Raw genomic sequence first — 21,777 nt, 5'->3', positions numbered from 1 at the left:
GGCTTTATTTTTTCTTTTCTTTCTTCGTTGTGATCAACTGATACCTACCGAGACACTCTATGGAACGATCAAGTTCTCGACGAGAAATGATCGACTGGCAGGAATGCGTTAAGTCTTATAGACCTTGACATTGCCCCCGCTCGAAGACGAAGAAGAAGAAGAAGAAGAAGAAGAAGAGGATCGGACCTTAAGCGGGATATCAAGTCAGTGTACTCTTTAATGTTTTTTTAACTTGTACAATGTACAGGTGTAAAACAAATGGCATAATAATAAGAATGCGGGTATATGATATGGGATGGCATAGGCCACAGTTTTTAAATCTTTAAAATTAACAGAAAAAGAAATAAAATATCTTTCTATAATTTTTTATTATTTTATTAACTACATCTGGATTTTTGATTAAATCACGATGTATATTTTTATTCAAATAAATTTTAATTAAATCGATTTTTAATAGTGTAGGTCAAACCATTATAGATTTTGCCGATCAACTTTCCTAGGTGAAAGAAGCAAAAGAGCGATAGAAGTAGCGTAAATTTAATGGAAGGTTCTTATAACTTTTATCAATGTTAATTTTAAATTAATCGCGCAATAAACTATGCACTGTAAGAATCCTCTAATAAGTGGTCCTGAAGCCGATGAAGGAGACCAAGAAACCATTGATTAATTTATGCGCTTACTTTCCCAATAATTGCCGACGTTTGTTTATAATTTTCTTCTTTTATCTGGTAATTTTAAAGTGGTACAAGCTTAATGATTGGAAAGAGCATAGAAAAACGATTTTCTCCGTTTCTAATAATTAGCAAATCGGTTAGTTAGAGAGAAACAAAGTACAAAATATTACGCATTATAAATATTCATAATATATTTAATACGATCTATTGACGCAACTGATTAGACTGTTAAATTGCGTAATTTAAATATGTAAACACATTGCAAATTTGGAAATATGGTTAAATGGTAATAATTGAACGTGAGATATGACATCGTCGATAAAAATAGATGATGAGTACGAGAAAAAGAAAACATTTGATAGACGTCAGAATGGACGTCATGGAACAGTCAAAAAGAGAGTAGGAGAATGTTAAGCCCCGTTAATCACCTTAGTCACGTTCGTTTTAAGTCACGTCTCTGATTTGCTCACGCAAATGTTCGCGGAAGATCGTCGCCGGTCGTCGATCGCACTTCCTGCCTTTAAACGTGAGGAAAAAATGAAATTGAAGATGTAGATTAACCTCAGGAGAGCGACTCTTACAATGAGTGACAACTTACAAATTTCATGCTTTTATTTTTATGAAGTTTTATAAAGCTTCTTAGAATTCGATTTATCCGGAATCCTACTAATTTATTTAAATGATAGACATGCAAGTCTCGGAAAGTCACGATTTCGAAAATTAAGAATTGTAATAATATCTCGGAAAGTCATAATCCCGAAATTTAAGAAATGTGACAATGCCCCAAAAAATTATAATCCGGAAATCTTAGAAATGTTCCGAAAAGTCATATTATTACGGCTCGGGACATATGTGTTTCCATTTCTAAGATTTCAGAATTATGAATTTTTTTTTTTCAGAACATTGTCACGCTTCTTAAATTTTGGGATTATGATTTTTCGAGATTTGCTGTAGTTTTCAATTTTGAGAACATTTTTTCGAGATTTTGTATATCCTCGGTGTAAATAACAATATAAAAATGATGTAACAAACTGATTTTAATAACACAAGCATCTAAAAATTTGCAGTCTATTATGATATGATTTCTAAAATCTGACATATTTTAACTTACACTTCTTTTTATTTTATTAGTTTTTATTAGTTAATGTCATTTTTAAGTAAAGATTATTTGTTGCACGCCATTGTTGTTACATTCTTATAAATTATGCACAATATGATTTCTAAAAATATATTTCTGAAAATATGTTTTAATTCACACAATTCCTTTTTATTCTTCAGATCATTATACTTTCTAATTATAGCATAAATTAAAATTATTTCAAGGTTTCTTTCAGAAATCTCTCTTTCAGATTTATTTTCAAATTTCTCTATTGCATATGATAAATAGGTAGAAAAGTCATGTATACTTGAGTTAAAATTCCACACTGCTGCAGTCAGTCCGTTTATTTATTCATGCATAATTCATACACGTGCATTCTGCATTTTTCTTTTATAAATATCGAAAATTTGAAAGATTTTTAAAAAAAATTTAAAAGATTTTTAAAAAATATTTATTAAAAATATTAAAATGATCAAAATTGAATGAATCGAAAAATATGTGATACACAAATTTGACCCGCTGATCGAAATTAATATTATCTGACAATGATCCAACGATTTTTTTTTATTCAATGCTTTCTGACGTTTCCATGTGTACTGTAAAAATAAGTTTAAAGATCGCAATATCCTCAAGGTGAGCAATTGAGACATAAAAAATCATTCTGGGAGTACACGGAATTTTTTTCTAAAATTTATTCTGAAAATATAGTAGTTGTTGTACAATATAAAAAATATTTTAAAGATTTTTACCATGCACTTCAATAAAATTAATCAAATTTATTTTATATCTTATTGTAATTTTATTCATAAATGAAAGAGATTTAACATTAAGAGAGAGATTTTACATTAAAATTCTTCGAAATACAATGTTGTCCCATGACTATATATTTTCAGGGTAAATTCTATGGCCGGTATTCATAACCCGTTCTTATATTCAAGACTGTCTTAAGTACGGTCTTAAGATGTCTTCTAGATTCATAGTCAAAAAATAAGACGATACTTGAGTAAAATCTTAAGTTAAAATTTATCGAAGACGATCTTACTTCAAAACTTCTTGAACAATTTTGACATGATTCATAAACACATCTTGTTCAAAATAAGCATACCTTAAGACTACCTTCTAGTTACGAATTCATAGTCATTATAAGATATCTTATTTGACATGTATATATAATATATAAGACGATCTTCGCCAAGAAATAATTTATACATACATATATTTGATATATATATTCGATTGGAATTATTACATTTTTCCTAGAAAACACAGTAGAAATCTAGGGAATGATTGAAAATTTTGATCGGAATCCATTCCGATTTGTTCCATAATAAGTGCCCTGTTCTGCTATCAAAATGTTTGGCATTTTTCATAACAATCGACAGAAGAATGTGTGCCTATTTCTATCAATATTCATAAATTAATTTTGATCTTTAACCTTTTTTTTACTTTTCATCTTTTTCTAGTTTCAAGAATTAGAAAAGGATAAAAAATAAGTTGAACTAAGATTAAAGTTAATTTACATTGATGAAAACGGCTAGTAATCATACATGACAGCATGCAAGAGATAATATATTAAATTAATAAGATATACAGTCTTGGCCAACGCACAAAAGTATAAAACATCTTGAATTTGTTACATTTTCTTAGAAAAGGCAGTAATAAAAAGTAAAGGAGGACTAATAAAATATTTATAAAATTATAAAAATAGTTATAGGAATAAATATTAGTTATTTTTAAAACTACATTTTTAATTTATTTTTTAATTTATTTTTTGTTAGACATAGAATGTTTATTTGTAAAGGTGCTTTGTATTGTGACTATGAGGCTAAGGCTGTATATTAATTCAGATTAAATGGCATAAATTATACTCGATGTTAATGCGACATATAATAATACAAAGATGTACCTATCGTAAAAAAAGAGAATATATTTACTTCACATAATATGCCACACATATATTTTATATGTTAATGTACACAGTTTATATACACAACTTATTATGTAACATTAAGAGTAACATATAACGTAACGTAAAGCAAAATTTACTCTATAAATTTTGTTTTCTCTTGTAATAGTGTAACGGATAGATTGCTTACAAACTGAGAGATACACTTCTTATATTCATTTATTTTTTAATTGACAGATTTACTTTAATACAATTCAAGCTTAATATATCTCAAAGTTACAATCAATTTAATTTATAAACGGCTTTGATTTGAAAATTTTCTCAAAGGGAAAATCACGGAAGGAATTATCAAAAATTTCTGTGAAAGCAGTCGAAACGAGTTCGTTGATTAGGCCTCTCGTTAGGACGAAACCCGGCTGCCACGTATGATTAATTATTTTATCGAGGATACTTTCAAGGAATCGTTTGCCAAATAGAAGATTTGAAACGTGAAGCTTCAAATCTTTGATAGATTGGACGTCTATTTGAGCCTTCAATTTTTGTCCCGGCAATTTGGTCACGGTAGTCATTTGTATTAGATCATCTGCAACGGAGAAATTATAAAATTATAAATAAACGATTTAAATATTTCTGTTTTTTTTCAGTCATATTTTACCATAATATTAATAATAAAAAAATCGTATTTCTTTATATTGGTGATCATTGAAATAGATTTCATAATCAAATGCAAATTTGCACTTACACAAAGTGAGTGAGAATTTTCCTCTATTACTTATAGTGGAGCTGAAGAATGCGCCTTTAAATTCATAATTACCCATCAACCTTTTCTCTGGGAAACTTTGCGTATATACAATCTAATTGACGAAATGCTTTGTTTAGTTATAATTATATTTTGTCTCATTATGCTGATTCTATTTTTCCGATTCTACTTGTTGATTAAATAACATAAATTCAATATATTCTCTCAGAAAATAATCATGCCATCAATTTTTAATATATCTTTTTATCTTAAATATGAAATACTATAAGATAAATATGAAGTTGCTAATAATATATAGCAAAGCAGAAGTTGTGTTATTTTTTTAATTTTACAGAGATAGAAAAAAACTTATTTTTTTCAAAACCATCATTTCAAAATGTCTATAAAAAAATTATTGTAATAACTAGAGAAATGATATAAACAAAATCAGTCAGCAAAAATTTTAATTAAATATAATTCTTAAAAAAATCGTGTTAAAGTTATTAAAATTTCAAAACATTTAAGTTGTAAGTCCAAATAAAATGCATGTTAAAACAGTGTAAAGTAAAATGAAGATGTAAGTCAAAATGTTGTAAATTCAATTAAAATTACAAGTTAAAATGTTGTAAATCCAATTGCACGGACTTACAAAGAAGTTCATGCATTTTAAACTATTTGGACAGTACGCAAGGATCGTTGGTTTCATTTTTTTTACTCAATTTTATTTATTAAATTAAAAAATCATGATTAAAATTGTCTTAGTATTCGGGAAATATTTTTTATCACATTTTGAACAGAAGAAAACAATAATATTATTTTGATTTGATTTTATCATTTTGTTGATAACCATATCTGTGAATTTCTCTTTATTTTTGTATAAAAATCATTTATTTATCAAAATAAATTATTATTAAAGTCATGATTTTTATTTGTTCTGTACAAGTTCTATTTTAATCAATACAGTTTTCTCCGAAATGATTAATTAAAATTAAAAAAAAAGTGTTTTAGATGAAAGTGGAATCATTTCAAGAAGAATATATTTTAACTATGTTGATTTTTCTTCTATAAAAATATGAAGGTCACCTTTACTTTTTAAAATAGGATTTTATATGATTATTTTACATAATGTGACTTCTTTAATTATTTTGTATATAAAAGTATTAAGTTAGAGATATAAAAGAACCTTTAGTTATTTACAAGAGAGATATTTTATCTATTTTATTATGGCATATGTTGGCATAAAGTGTACCTCATAAATTAAATTTAAATAATATCATTAATTTTTTGATAATCGTATCTCAATACTCTTTTAGCGGAATAAATCAATTGGTGTAAAGAAAAACCATAGTTGCTTAAAAAAAATATATAGACAAAATGAATTTTGAAAATAAGCAACTATATATCTTTTTTATATTAATTGATCTCAAATCTTGTTATTCTGTTCATAAAAGTAGTAAGGTACAAATATAAAAAAATTAATTTACGAGATATTTAATACTTTATACCATATCATATGTTATAATAAAAATATCTCGTAAACTAATAGTTTTTTATCTCTACTATAATACTGTTATATGCAGAATAATTAGAGGAATCACACTATGTAAAAAAAATTATATAATTCTGAAATGTATCAATCATAATTAGAATTTTTTTCATAAAATCATGCGTAAATTTGGACATAATTCCGCCACATCTGAACAACATTGCAAGATACAACGATATTAATTTATGTTTATTTATTATAACTCTAAAAACAATTGAGATCCATATATTTAAGACATATTAAATTGATTGAGATTGGAGTTGAAAGATGCATACAGCCAATTATATTATAATAGAATGCAAATTTTTAAGATTTCAAGAAGTCATCACCAACTTATTACCTTTCACGATTCAGAACAAATTTTTTGTAGTTCAAAAAAGAAATAATTATTATAATTGGTTGAATGAGAAGAAAAGGATTGATAGTAAGATTAATTGATTGTTAAATAAAAAATTAAATGCATAAAAATGTGAAATTAAATCGATTGCTTATTCAATACGAGAGAATTCTAATACTGAAATGAAAATATTAAAAATTAATAATGTTTCTACTGAGGATCATTCCTTTTCTTCTTCTAACAATGTACATAGTCGGTGTTGCGGCAGATGAATTTGATTAAATGAATTTAGATTAAATGAATTGCAGAATAAATGGTTAGTTAATCTTAGCAATACACTCATTTCTAACGAACATGTCTAACGAACAATCATTTTTATAGTTAGGAGACAAATTTGATTTACCGACTAATGAGTATAACAAAGAAAGTCTATTGAATTTATTAAGCAAATTGAAAATAATATTAATGGTTATCGAAGTCAAATTGCTAATAAGATTAGAAATCAGTCTGTTCTCATTATCAATAGATTTGTGAATAATATTTCATCTTATAATTTTAATGAGAAATATTTAATTAAATGTATTAAATCTACTGATAAATTTATCAAGGATGATCCTGGTATACTAATAATTAAAGCCGACAAGGGCAATGTTACTGGCGTATTAGATCGGAAAGATTACATAAAAAAAATGGAGCGATCGTCAGATAACAACACTTATGTATTAGTAGACAAAGATTCTACGAAAAAACTTATTAGGGAATTGCGGTCTCTTCTTGTTAGATGGAAAAATCATGGATTTATAAACGAGTTAATCTACAAAAGATTATTAACTATGGATGGGAATATTGCGAGATCATATGACCTTCCAAAGATTTATAAAATTGATTATCCTCTAAGAATAATTGTGTCGTCTATCAATAGCTTTATAAATTAGCTGTGTATTTACATCACATTATCAAAAATAGCATACCGAAAACACGTAGTCACGTTGAAAATGCGTTTCATCTAGTAAAAAAACTTGATGGAAGTTATTTTGAGTCAAATTTAAAATTGGCTTCTTTGGATGTTATATCGTTATTCACTAATGTTCCAACTGAATTGCCTAAAGACAGTATTAATAGAAAATGGCACTATACAGAAAACACCCATATATCTAAAGAAGAATTCTTGATAGGAATCAATTTAATTTTAAACTCAACATTTTTTTGTATTTAACAATAACTATTACAAACAAATTTTTAGAACACCTATGGGCTCGCCATTATCTCCCGTGTTAGCGAATATGATCTTAGAAGATCTTGAAGAGATAGCAATTCAGAAGTTACCATGTAATTTAAAATTCTTCTTCAGATATGTTAATGATATTTTGCTAGCTGCACCTGAAAAATATTGTTTGGAAATTATCTCTTAAATACTTTTAATTTACTATATGAACGGCTGCAATTCATAATTGAAGTTGGTGATGGAGACAGATTAAATTTTCTGGATGTTACGATCATTATTAAAAACAATGCGATTATATTCAATCGCATTGTTTTTAATAATAATCGTAACAAAAAATCGATACAAAAAATTAACTTGTTCAGATAGATTTCTTAATTTTAATTCTCACCATCCATTGTGCCGTTATTTATGGTATATTTGACCGAATTTTGTTTTTGTCTTATGCTACTTTTCACAAAACTTTTATAGAAATTATTCAGATTTTGCTAAATAATGGTTATCTTCTTAATTTTATTTTTTCTAGTATACAGACAAAAATTAAATTTTATTGCAATAATAATGTCAACCTTACTAAACAAGTAAATCGAGGCAGAATTAATGATCGATATTTTATTGTGCCATATGTTAAGACCATCTCTGAATCTTTCATCCCGATCGCTGATATTAATAAAAAAAATAGCTTTTACGATTTCCAATACTTTACAGAAATATATCACTCGATGTAAAGATATTTTGAATTACATGTCTCACTAGAAGTTGTTTACAAGATTTCTTGCCATGACTGTGACGCTACGTACTTGGGACAGACTAAACGACATTTAAAGATTAGAATTAATGAACATGCAAACGACATTAACAAAAGAACGGGCTCTCCCTCAGTAATTTCGAATTTGAGCCACGTCAATTTTAAATGGGACGATGTTAAAATTTTAGATAGTAACCGTCTAACACTTTCCTCTTCCTTCCTTTTCATCACTTCACGTTCTTTCTTCTTTTTTATTTGCTTGTACTTGTCTTGTGATCTTATTATTATTAAAAGAATTTTTAAACATAACAATCTCTTTTTGGTAGCGATGAACAATTTTTCCAATTTTTGATATGTATTGTGAATTTGGGATACTTTGGATTTCTTGGAGTTTTCAGATATGACTTAAGATACGACTGTAAATTAATTTGTTAGACTAATTCTTTAAATTATATAATAATTTCAGTCTTGGAATAACTAACGTTTATCGATCCTTGTAAGTCAAAACGACAACCTAATGATGTGTACAGTTGCAATGAAGCACTTTTTAATTGTCATGATTTACTAGTTTTAATTATTGGAAGGATTGATATAACATGCATTCGGTGAAGATTGAAGATGTTAAATAGTTAATTATGCATTTGTATTGTACGACACTGAAAATGACCTGATAAGGGTCGAAACGTTTGTAGATTACATGTATTAGATTTTGATGAATTTTAATTGTTAACAACTACCATCCGGTTTGCGATTCGTAATCTTGTAGAATTTTTTATATAATTCTATTTAAAAAAGTGGAGGTTATCTTCATATTTTTTTTGCCTCCACCTAGAAGAAAAAACAACATGATTAAAATACGTCTTCTTCGAAACAATTTCACTTTTATCTAAAACACTTTTTTGTATCATTAATTATTTTGAAAAAAATTGACTGTATATTGGTTAAAAATGGACTATTCTGTACAGTATAAATAAAAGTCATGACTTTAATAATAATGTATTTCAATAAAGAAAAATGATTTTTACAAAAAAATAAAGAGAAATTTTCAGATGTGGTTCAACAAAATGATGAAATCAATCGTTGCTTTCTTCTATTCAAGACGTGAAAAAAATATTTCCTGAATACAAAGATAATTTTAATCATAATTTTTTAATTTAGTAAGTAAAATTGAATAAGAAAAAAGATAAACCCAACGATCCCTGCGTGCTGGCCAAATCGCCTAAAATGAATGAACTCCTTTTGAGTTGTACTATCAACTTTCCTCTGCTTGTAACAGAAATTTCTACGACAAATATTAATGTATAACATACAGTATTTATAATCCATTCATAATAAAGTGTATTTTCATAATTTTGCCATAGCGAAACGTCTTATATGTATAAAATAAACAACAAATTCTCCGATGGCATACAATTGTATGCTATTCCAATTGAAGACCTAATTTTTAATTATATTGATGAACAGTGTATGTACCTTGTAATTATTTAAGTCAGAAACAAATTTTGTCACTTTACTCAGGGACCACCCGGTCTCGGTGACATTTCGAAGAGTTAAAGTAAAACCAAAGTTCGGTACTCCTCTTGTAGCTGTTATTTCTCTGGCAAAAAAGGGATCAAATGAGAGGACATTGTATTTCGGTAAACCAGTTTTGAAATAAGGTCGAATTGCATTCAATCCCTCTCTTACGCAGACGTCAAAACCCGATTCGTTGGAATGACAGTTTTTAAAGTTGTCCTCTAAAAACATATAATTGACAATTTACCTTAAATACCCATTTAAAAGAAATTCTGTAAGAATTGATATAATATCAGTTTGTACGTGACTTCAGCAATGAAAACGTCCGCATTGATGAGAACTCAAGTTGAAACATTTGCAATTAATTTTATTGTAGTTTACTTTGTTGGGTAACTACATTTTAATTGTTTATGTGTGAATTATATCTTATCGTCTTATGAATACATAAATTACGCACTAACAACCGCGGAGATTCCGATGTAGACATTTTTATTGCATTGGATTGATACAATATATTAAAGCTAAAATCTTTTTTAAATATATTTTACTACAAATGAAATAAAGTAGGATGTCACATACAATTTAAAATTTAAATTGATGCTTATTATTGTTATTATTGTTAGTATTATTATTAAATTGACGATCATTTAATTTAATTTTATAATATAATACAATATTTATCTTTAATTTTTATCTTTAATTTTAATTGTATTTCAAGTCCGATATATCAGCGCGCAGTTTATGTAACTGAAAGATGTATTTAAAATTTATTATATTTAACGATGGAAATACTAATAGGCATTTAAACTTAGTCTCGACACTTCTTAACTTATTCGCGTTATTTATTTATAACGCGGTTTAACTTATTATAATTCAAATTAATATTTATTTGTAATATTACAAAAAATTGAATTAAATTAGCGGATATGTGATATTTAAATATTATCTTTACTTATTCGTGTTATTCACATAATGCGATTTGATTATTATAATTCAAATTACTTGTAATATTAATTTGTAATATTACAAAGAGCTGAATTAAATTAGCGAATATGTGATACTTACACATTATTGTAAGAATATGTCTGAACATTGAATGTTAATATATTCGTATTAACATTGTATGCACACACATAATCGTACATAATATAACTTTCACTTTCAGGTATTTCGATTTTGATAGCACTATGCATTCCTTGAAAACGTCTCTTGAAACTTGAATATTTCACATTCTATTACAAAATAGGATATTACGTTATGTAATAAATTAATTAACATACCAATCTCTTAACCGGAAGGCGCAATTTAGCATACACAATTTAGCATTCCACAAGTTTGTATATTTTACATGTCATTTTAAATGTTAATTAAGTTATATTGTTTTATATATTTTGTCTTTCTTTAATATTACCGGAGCACAATAATATAATTTTTTTTCTGATTTATATTAATTTATAAGAGAAAGAAGAAATTTTATCTTCTTTCTCGTCTTCTTCACAAACTTAAAAGTATTGGAAAACTTATAATTTAACTTGGCTATTTTTATATACATACATATATACATTCATTTTTTGAAGATTTATATTACATCGTAAAAAAAATTTGAATTTTATTTACATATATGCAAATTATATTTTAGCATAATATTGCTGTAATATAAAACTCTGATAGGAGTTCTTTTTAATTAAATCTTTAATTAAAGCTTAAATTAGCATAAAATTCTTTATGATGCTCTTTATAACAAATAAATGATTTATATAATTATATCTTGAAAATTCGTGTGATTGAAATGTGAAATTAAAATGTGTAATGACATAAGCATAGCATATAACTAAAAAATTAATTTATCATAAGAATAGAGCAGCGATAAAATTTAGTGATTTTGATTTTAACTTTATATATTTTTTAATAAACGCTAATTTATATAATCCTAATGTAATTAATCTTGCTTCATTAAACATAACATTTAATATCAATCCTTTCGCCTGCCCTGATTTTGCTTTCAAAAATGCTCAGTTATATAATATAATTCTTAAAATATATTCAGGAGCTTACGTAAGTTTTATTCTATCTTTCATCCATATAATGAACAAGAAAGATAGAATGAAGTTCGGACCGTGTGAAAATCCAAAATAAACGCACTCTCAAACCGGTTATTTCATCTTTAACCATATAAACTATATGGTAATTTACTTATTGAATAATCAAAAAAGTGAAAAAGTAAGAACATAAGACAGTAAGAGAGTAAGAAGAGGTGAGCTGAAATTTACCGAAACGTGAAACGACTTAACCATGATCTAATATGTGATATATAGGATGTTCCGAAATTTTTGGCCAAGCGTTCTTATGTAGATAGAACGGACTAAATTAAGTCGAAAAGTCCTCTACCATTTTGCAATTTTTGCAATAGTTATTAATTACTAGAAATTGCCGAATATGGTCTTTAATAATTTTGTTCTTAAATACTATTAACTTTACAGAAAAATTACAAGAGACAAAAATTGATTTTTTTTTCTTATAGAACTCTAAGAATTTGTTCAGAATTTTTTATAAAAGCAGTACTTTTTAGTACTGCTTTTCTTATTATAGACAATTATTTTTACCAGCATAAGAAAATACAGTATTAAAAAATTCTGAAAAAATTCTGAGAATTTTAGAGATGAGAGAAGAAAATAAACCATTTTTGTCTCGTTATTTTTTTTTTGTAAAGTTGATAGTATTTGAGAAAAAATTATTGAAAACTAATATTCAGCGATTTTTAGTAATTAATATTTTGTTAATTATTGCAAAATGATAGAAGACTTTTCTCGATTCAGTTTAGTCCGCTCTATCTATATAAGAGCACTGAGAAAAAAATTTCGGGACAGCCTGTATAAGTGATTATGAGAGACTTGATAGTTAAGAGAAATTTAAGAAGAAATTTAAGATGTTTAGTTTGGCTATACAATATCAACTAAAAGTATGAGTTAAAAAATTAGCCAAGGAATTAGTCAAAAAGCCAATATTGTTAAAAAATTTTATTGTAGATAAGTACGTCTTGAAACCAATTGTAAAAAACAAGACAACAAATTATTTGGCTTTTAATGATTTCTACAGCACAGTTATCATATTTGCAGTTTTAAGTAAATAAAAAAGATTAAGTAAATAACTTATAAACGAATAAATAGATCTAAATAAAATGAACTTTTGCAAATATTTATTAGAATTTTAATAATATACATATATATATATATATATATAATTTTTCAAGTGTAAATGTTTAAAGTTTAATTAATCATAAACATTGAAAAATTATGTCTCCGTATAATAGCGTACGAACTGCGACAATTGTTAATATCTAATAGTGTTGCACATCACATGGATAGATGACTTTTTAACTAACGCTTATGATTAATCAAACTTTAAATGTTTATCCAAAAAACTTTACGGAAACTTTAAACGTGTTTATATTTAAAAAGCTTTACTTTTTAAAAAATAGCTTACACTTTTATTATTCAATTTTTGAAGTTTCACGCTGCAATAATATTACCTCCGAATTTTGGAACAATTTCTTTATATATATATATATATATATATAATTTCATTTAATTATAATGTTCCTTCTCTATTTTTTAATTTGAAAATAAATATTATAAAATAATTACTATTTGATTTTACATAACTTTTATTCTTATGTAAAATCAAGGCAGACAAAAAAATTAAACAATTTTTATACCAATAAGAAAATTGCGCTGCCAAATTCAAATATTACTAAAAAATAATAAAATAATCTATAACATTTTTATATTTTTTATAACCCAGTAAACACCAATTAAGATTAATATGACATCAATATTATAATTTCACGCTCAATTATGTAAGTGTAATATAGCACATGTGTTACGTAACAGTTATATTGAGTGTAAAATTATAACATTGATATCATATTACTTTTAATTGGTGTTTACTGAGAATATATTTTAAATAGTGACGTACGTCTTTATTAAGAAGTATTAGAAATTTTATTTGATCATTTTTTTCGAAGTACCATATTAAATATTTAATAAATTTGTTTAACTTATGTTATGAATCTGTTAATTTTGGTATAAATTCAATGCTTTTCATGTACCAAGAATTACTGGCTTGGGAGTTTATTACACGTGCGGTCATCGAAATCTACTGGCAGTACGTGTGAAATCTACTTACCGAAATCTGAAGCAACTGAAGCTCGCAATAGTAGTACAAGCAAAAAAGCTTTTAACTGCATCTCTTTGTTCTTTCTTTCTCCCTTATTCTTTTTTTCTGTTCGATAAATCTGAAGCACGCAAAAGAACATTTCTATACTTATCGAACGATAAGGACAGAGATTTACTTGCAGTATTACGCGAACAAGAAGTGCGTACCATACACTTTCACTGTTTACGATGTATCTGAGAGAACTCAAGTTAGCGAACTGTTTCCGAGCAACGAAAATTTGGTGCAGATTATGTAATTTTATTGCGAAAACTTGAAGAGAAGAGTGTATTCGAGTAGGAGTGTTAAAAACTTTTTTATTTCTTTTACATTTGGATCAGTTCTTCATTTAACGACATAAGAGAGAAAACGCATGTTGTCCAGTAAATTATCTAACATTACATCGTGCAGTTAAAGGCGAAATCATTCGCAGATGCTTATGGAATAAAACTACAGTATAGTACTTCGATACATGCAAGGCTGGGCACTTATTTAAAATATTTTTATTTAAAACGCAATATTTGGAACATAAGTGCATTTTGTATTATGTATTTCAGCGGATTACATAAAAATATTATCTATTTTGTATTTAAAATTGAAAAATTAAAAGTTTTTTGTAATTTGTAATTAAAATAATATTGATTGTCAATCTTGGTATTTAAAATACAAAATACAAAATACTTTCAATTTTTCGATATTAATACTAAAATACAAAATACAATTATCTTACAAATATTATAATAAAATCATTTTACAAAAGCATTACACCTAATACTTTATTAATTTTACGTTATTTGTATAATTACATAAATAAATTAAATTTCATATTTAAAAACTTTAGTACACAAAAAATACGATATAAGTATTGAAAAGTTTATCGATTTTAATAAAGAAAGACTAATAACAATCTTTTTCAATGTAAATATATAATATTATTTTTTTGCTGTGAAGAACATGCTTATTATACTGAAAATTTTGGAACATACGTTAATTTTTTTAAATATATGTGATTGCAAAGCACATAAAAATAACATATATTTTTCTATATAAATTGTATTTATATATACATAAAGAGTACAATTTAATATTATATATACACACACACACACACACACACACACACCACACACACACACACGCACACACAACACACACACACACAACCACACACACACACACACACACACACACATATATATATATATATAACAATTGAAATTTTAATAAATTCCATTATGTTTTGCAATGAATTTTATATGTTGATAATTTTCCGTTATATGTGCGAGTGTTTAAATCTAATTTAATTTATACATTTAAACTTTTTAATTCACTATTAAGATTCAGATAGCTAACTAAAAGCTAAAATATTTTACATGTATAAATACATAATGATTTCAAATAATTTAAATTTTAAATTCTTTGAATATTTATAACTTCAGCTATTTGCTTAATCTTCTGATATGAATCAGTCTAAAAATATTGAAGATATTAACATCTCTGCAAAAAACTTGACTATCGTTCTAAGATGATTTGTTCAGTTTTGTATAATAAAAAGGAATGAGACAAAATACAAAAACACAAAAAAAAATTTAGTTTGAAAAAAAACAAAGAAGAAAAGCAATATTAGTTTTGATGGATCCATGGGTGCCGACAGAATTATTTGTGGTATACCTAGAAGATTTCAAATTCGAAACAAATTTGGACTACCAAGACAATTCAACTTTTCAAGCAAAATTCTTTTATTTCCTCAATTATTTCTGTGCTTTTTTTCCAGGTTTTATTTCTTCTCCTAATGCTGTGCTTTTCAAAAATTATTATTTTCGACTTAGCACAGTTTACTACTTAAGTCTTTATCTTTCACATACATTCATGACGACAACTAAAATGGCAAGGCGCGAGCTACCAACCGACTACGCTAAGCTCCCCCTCTCTTCAGTGGTTCGGGGACAGTGGCGGTGCAAAATGTGGGAGATCATTTTGCCGGACCCTGTATATGTGTCATGTTATTTAAAAAAAAAGAAAAAATTTTTAGGAAAGAAAGATTTTGCAAACTGTAGAAAATGACAAAATTTTATTTCTATATTTACAACTATATAATCGAATATTGTAATTTTGGACGTAGATTTTTTAAATCTTATGAATATATAAAATTTACAATATAGAATACACACACACATATATATATATATATATATATATATATATATCTTTTGCTAGCAGTTAATTTTTAGAATGTAACATAACATTAATATTTCTAATAAACATAATGTAAAAAAAAAGAATGTTAGTATAATATTAAAAAGAAATGCATGATAACTCGTGCAAAAAAATTGGGTGTGTGTGTGTATGTATATATATATATATATATATATATTAGGTGTTGGAATTAATTCGTAGCGTTTTTTTAATGAAAGAATGTTATTTATTTCACATGAGCATTAAAAAATACATTAATGAAAGTACTTCCCATCACTTTCTACTACTTTTGACCATCTTTCGGGCAGTGAATGAATACCGCGTCGGAAGAACTGTTCATCTTTAGATGAAATCCAGGAATCGAACCATTTTGTACAATCTTCGTAAGATGTGAACTTCTTCTCGCACAAGCTATGAGCTAATGATCGAAACAAGTGGTAGTCGCTAGGTGCAATATCAGGAGAATGATATCACGGCGGGTGCGGTAGCACTTCTCATTTAAGTGTTTCCAGGTATGTTTTTACCGGTTTTGCAACGTGTGGGCGAGCATTGTCGTGCAGCAAGATGACTTTATCGTGTCTTTCGAAGTATTCCGACCGTTTTTGCTTCAATGCACGGCTCAAGCGCATCAGTTGCCGTCGGTAGAGATCTCCAGTAACGGTTTCATGCGGTTTTAGCAGTTCGTAGTATATGACACCCTTCTGATCCCACCAAATACAGAGCAGGAGCTTTGAGCCATGGATATTGGGCTTTGCCACTGATGTTGATGGTTCGCCGGGCTTAACCCATGACTTTCTGCGCTTTGGATTGTCATAATGGATCCACTTTTCGTCACCGGTAACAATCCGATGCAAAAAACCTTTTCTTTTCTGCCATTGAAGCAGCAGTTCGCACGTGAGAAAACGTCTCTCAATATCCCTTGGTTTCAATTCATATGGGACCCAATGTCCTTCCTTCTGGATCATGCCCAAACTTTTAAGACGTTTTCCTATTGTTGAGAAGTCAACTTCCAATGACGTAGATAATTCTTTAAGTGTTTGACATGTGTTTTCATTGAGCAGTGCCTGCAAATCGTTATCTTCAAATTTTTTCGGCTGACCAGGTCGCTCCTTGTCATCCAAGTCGAAATCACCAGCTTTAAAACGTGCAAACCACTTCCTACACGTTTGCTCAGCCAGAGCATGTTCACTATATACATCCACTAAAATACGATGAGCTTCAGCTGCACTTTTGTTCATATTAAAGTAATGAAGCAAAACTCCCCGCAAAAACACTTTATCTGGCACAAATTTTGACATATTCAATGAATTATACAGTATTGTTATTTATGATTTCAAGAAAGGTTATGTACGGCAAATGACGTCCTATGATAGATGTTTACAATGTATACAGAACTATAGGTAACAACGAAATAGTGTACTGCTTGTGCCATCTCTTGTAAAACGCTACGAATTAATTCCAACACCTAATACGTAACAGGAAATTACGTAGCAGAGGTGTGTGGAAACTTGTGTTTGCGTCGCGGTGAAGATGTGACGCGGATCAATGGCCGCCGGACGCGATCTGTCGCCGCCGTCGCCGGTCCCCGCCGCCACCTCCAAGCGCGGTCCGCCGCCGATCTCTACCGCCGCCTCCGGGCGCGGTCCGTACCACACACATTATACATACCATAAATACTTAATTAACCATTAATATTTATCATTTTTTCCGCTTATGCATCGCTATTCTCTTCTTACGTAATCTTCCCTTCAGTGTTTATTACATGCGATTATTCATGCAGAAATATTTTTATTCTGCCGAATTATATTATTTTAGAGAGCGCGATGATACAGTCGCGCGCGTGATGACGATATTGCGAAGGAGGAATGATTAGGGGAGACCGGGGTTAGTTGAATATAGGAGTAAGTAGAATAATCGAGGCTATATTAAAACAAAACACGCGAGACATGCGTAAACGTGTCTGAGCACACAGCAGCGACTGCCGCTATGTCTGCTGTAACATCTTGTTGCGAACACATCTGAAAGAAGTTATGCCACAATTTTAAAAAATCGTACATCTAAGTAAATATTTTTATTCTTAAAGTTTTTGTTTTACAATCGTATATAATTGTCTGAGGTAGTTGATTTCTACTTAGATAATAAGTGTAGTTCTTACTTAATAAAGTCCAACAGATTGTTATCATATATTATTAATGTTTTTAAAAAATGAACGAATGGGAATAGTAGACTAACCATAGAACTGTATGATTTATTTAGTAACGACTCAAAGTACTTACTCAAAATTTTATTAAAGCATTATTATTATATTATATTATAAATAGGTAATCATATAAATATAAATAAAAAATTCCTAAAGAGTTATTAAATTATTATTTGATTTTTTATTAATGTTTCAGTAGAAAAATGAGCTAATTTTTAACACAAAATGATTCATTTCAAAGAGCTTATTAGAAACTCTATATTATAAATTCTTTACGAATTTTTTCTTAATTAATGTAATATGCTACCTGAAAATGGATGTTTAAAAAATTCTTTTATAAATTTTGTACATTTCTTTCACAAATATTATTATACAATTCATTAGGTAAGTAATAAGAGCCAGATATCTTCATATTAAATTTGTGACATTGTATGCATATATTGCGAACTGTACTTATATTTTATTGGAGATTTTCTGTTTACTGAGTTTATTAAATATGCACTTAAATTTAGTTTGTGTCATTAATTTTGTGTGCGCAAGTACGAATAATTTTACGAATATTTTTAATCATGATATTATAACATCTTTTAAATTAAATATTATAAATACAAATTATTTAGAGATACACACACGCACGCACGTACGCACACATGCGCGCACGCACATACATATAAAATTAAACATTATGCACATTTTATTGAGAATTACTTAATTTCATTCATATTCTATTCTACATGTACTGTGAGCATGTAAATGAACTCCTGCGTGTAGATGACCATAATGCATTCGTGTTTCTCAGGTAGTCGCATTATAGCTGTCCAGCCAAAGATTAACAGAAACCGCTTTTTTTTATCAAAGTTTAATAGAAAATTTAATGTAAGAAAAACTTTTCAAATTTTTACAAATAGTATTTAATAAATGCAAAATAGTTTTATGTGCAATAGTATTTAATTACACACAAATAATATTATTTCTAATTAATATTATGTGTATTAATGAATATATGTATATACTTTTAATATTTAGTAAATTGTAAAATTATAACTTTAAATTATTATAACATATATATATACATACATATATTTATGTACATACATGTGTATTATTGGGTCATCTAAAAAGTATCCGCGGTACTTTGTCACTAGATATATGACCATCAACACACATCTAGTGACAAAAAATCGCGGATACTTTTTAGATGACCCTATATATAATACATATACACACATATATATATATATATATATATATATATATATATATAATATTATACTAATATAATATTATACTAATATTTACGTACTAGTAACATTATTAGTGATTAATTAATAATGTCATACATTTATTCCGTCTGATAACACAAAAATAATAATGTATTTTTGACATCAGTTTATTATGGCAAGCCGTTTTACTTTTTAATATTGTTACGTCCAAACTCTTAGAAATTCGGTGAAGGAGACTATGAGAGAGAATGGAGAGAACGGCTAGACTCAATCTCACAGATATATACACGCAGAGGCGAACACCTGTGAGTATACCTTTTCGGTTTCGGAATATGAGTCAACGTCCCGAAGGGACGCTATGATACCTGTTCCGAGGGACAGTGCGAATGTCCTACCTTTTGCGTCAAGGAACTTATCTTTTTGATCCGGGACTGGACTTCGTGCGATCTTAGGTGTTTAGGGGGAAAGGAATACGAATGATACTTCAAATAAATAGAACCTGGCAATCTTCATTTATAATAATGACTTACATTTATTTAAAAAAAAAATTAAAGTTATATAGAATATATGTACATATAGTTATGTATAAAAAAGCTTATCATTATTCGTGTCATTACAATGGATTTGGTTATGATAAAAGAGTTGACATTTAATTATGGAAGTGTGAGAGTGTGTATGAGAAGAGGAAATAGAGTTATTGAGTATTGGAGGCGAGAAAGGTGGTGCAGGAACATATTGGAATGAAGTGTTTGTATAGAACGGTGTAAGGGATGGTGTTTCCAGAAATGTAAACTGAAATTATTCTATCCCCTTCATTAGAGGGGGAAGAATACAGTCTAAATAGCCGATCCCGGTCGATCGGCATTGGATCTGGTTGATACGGAGGAATTGGGAGCTGGTCTAAGAGAGCAGAGGGAATCATTCTTCGAGAGGAGAAGAGGATTAGGATTTCCTGGATCGATGACAGGGGGAGAGGTGAGATCTAGAGTTTATGTTTGATCGGAGACTGGCGAGTAAGAAATCTCGAATTAGCTGTCGTTGGTTGATTGTGACGGCACGGCTTGACTATGTGGACGGTTTCGCCCATTTCTTCATAAGGGGTTTGTTCCCAGTTTTTTTATGACTCACCTTAGTTGCTACGAACGTGCAATCTTGCGTCTTTCTCTTCTCTCTGTAATGATTGAAGGCTTTAATAAGTCGCAGTGTATTGCTTGGCGACTCAATGGCTATCTTTCATATCGTGTCATCTTTGTATGCTTTTCCTACTTCCGGTCTACAGCGTCACTGTTTTTACTAAAACGCCATCTTTGTCATACCTTACTATATTGTACCTTGTCGTGCACGTCGACTTCGTTGCATCTTGCTATATGCGTCGTCTTCGTCGGTTCTTGTTGTATGCATCTTTATCATACCTTGTTGTACACGTAATTCTCGTTGAACTTTGTCATCATGCTTTGTTATATGCGTCATACTTCGCACGCGTCGTTGCAACATCGTTGCTGCTTATCTCTTCGTCGTTAACTCGTTGCTCACTCCAGAATGTCTTCTCTTCACATCCTGGACGAGCCCCCAAAATGTAGAAGATATGGGATAGGAAAAACGTACAATCACTGAACACGTTCGTGAATATATTAAAAGATGTATTTCACACAATGGCGATACAAACGACTTGGTTCACGGTTCGTTGTTTAATAGGTTCTCAAAACTAAAACTGAAGTCAGAGTTCGCACTCCCTAACAAATCGGTACGCTGGTCGTGTCATCCGACGAAGTGGGAAAGAAACATTAAAGGTAACGCTGAGACAAGTCCTTAGCGTTCAAGAGCGCGCGCTTTACAATTAACTCCTACAATATATTAATATTTAAAATTTAAAATCACACAAAAATGTTTGTAACAATATTTCTATGTATATATATCATCTTGTTTTATTTTATTTTTATTTGTTATTTAATTTTTATGCTGTGTATTATGTAAACGGAAAACACAAAACTTCGGTTCTCAATGTGCAATATTACTTTTCAAATCACACACATTACGTATATTTACTTCAAATATATATTGCAGATGAATAAAAATTGCGTTATTTTAACGAAAGCGATTTATGGTCAATATTAATTATACTTTCATATTACTAATTCTAATTTTAATATAATTAGATAT

General features: G+C 28.4%; 1 protein-coding gene across 1 annotated transcript; it reads right to left on the bottom strand.

Moving 5' to 3' along the window:
- Positions 1-3: 3 nt before the first annotated feature.
- Jhbp16 (Juvenile hormone binding protein 16) lies at positions 4-15,730 on the bottom strand. Its single transcript, XM_087411777.1, has 4 exons — positions 13,972-15,730; positions 9,745-10,007; positions 4,422-4,533; positions 4-4,262 (listed from the first exon to the last, which is right to left on the bottom strand). Exons 1-4 carry the CDS (start codon positions 14,099-14,101, stop codon positions 3,967-3,969), a joined length of 801 nt encoding a protein of 266 aa, XP_087267903.1. The 5' UTR covers positions 14,102-15,730; the 3' UTR covers positions 4-3,966.
- Between the last annotated feature and the right edge of the window lie 6,047 nt (positions 15,731-21,777).

This window comes from Acromyrmex echinatior, chromosome 12 (assembly GCF_024713525.1).
Source record: "Acromyrmex echinatior isolate Ae372 chromosome 12, ASM2471352v2, whole genome shotgun sequence".
Taxonomy (NCBI): Eukaryota; Metazoa; Arthropoda; class Insecta; order Hymenoptera; family Formicidae; genus Acromyrmex; species Acromyrmex echinatior.
Note: the sequence above shows the minus strand (reverse complement) of the source record. Positions and strands in the feature narration are given on the sequence as shown.

What these genes read in the sequence shown, in the direction of transcription:
- Jhbp16 (XM_087411777.1), bottom strand. Translation starts at nt 14,101, where the DNA reads ATGTTCTTTTGCGTGCTTCAGATTTATCGAACAGAAAAAAAGAATAAG. An exon ending in TTCAGTTGCTTCAGATTTCG is followed by an intron (nt 10,008 to 13,971) that starts GTAAGTAGATTT and finishes ATATGTTTTTAG; the next exon opens with AGGACAACTTTAAAAACTGT. An exon ending in AAAATTCTCACTCACTTTGT is followed by an intron (nt 4,263 to 4,421) that starts GTAAGTGCAAAT and finishes TCTCCGTTGCAG; the next exon opens with ATGATCTAATACAAATGACT.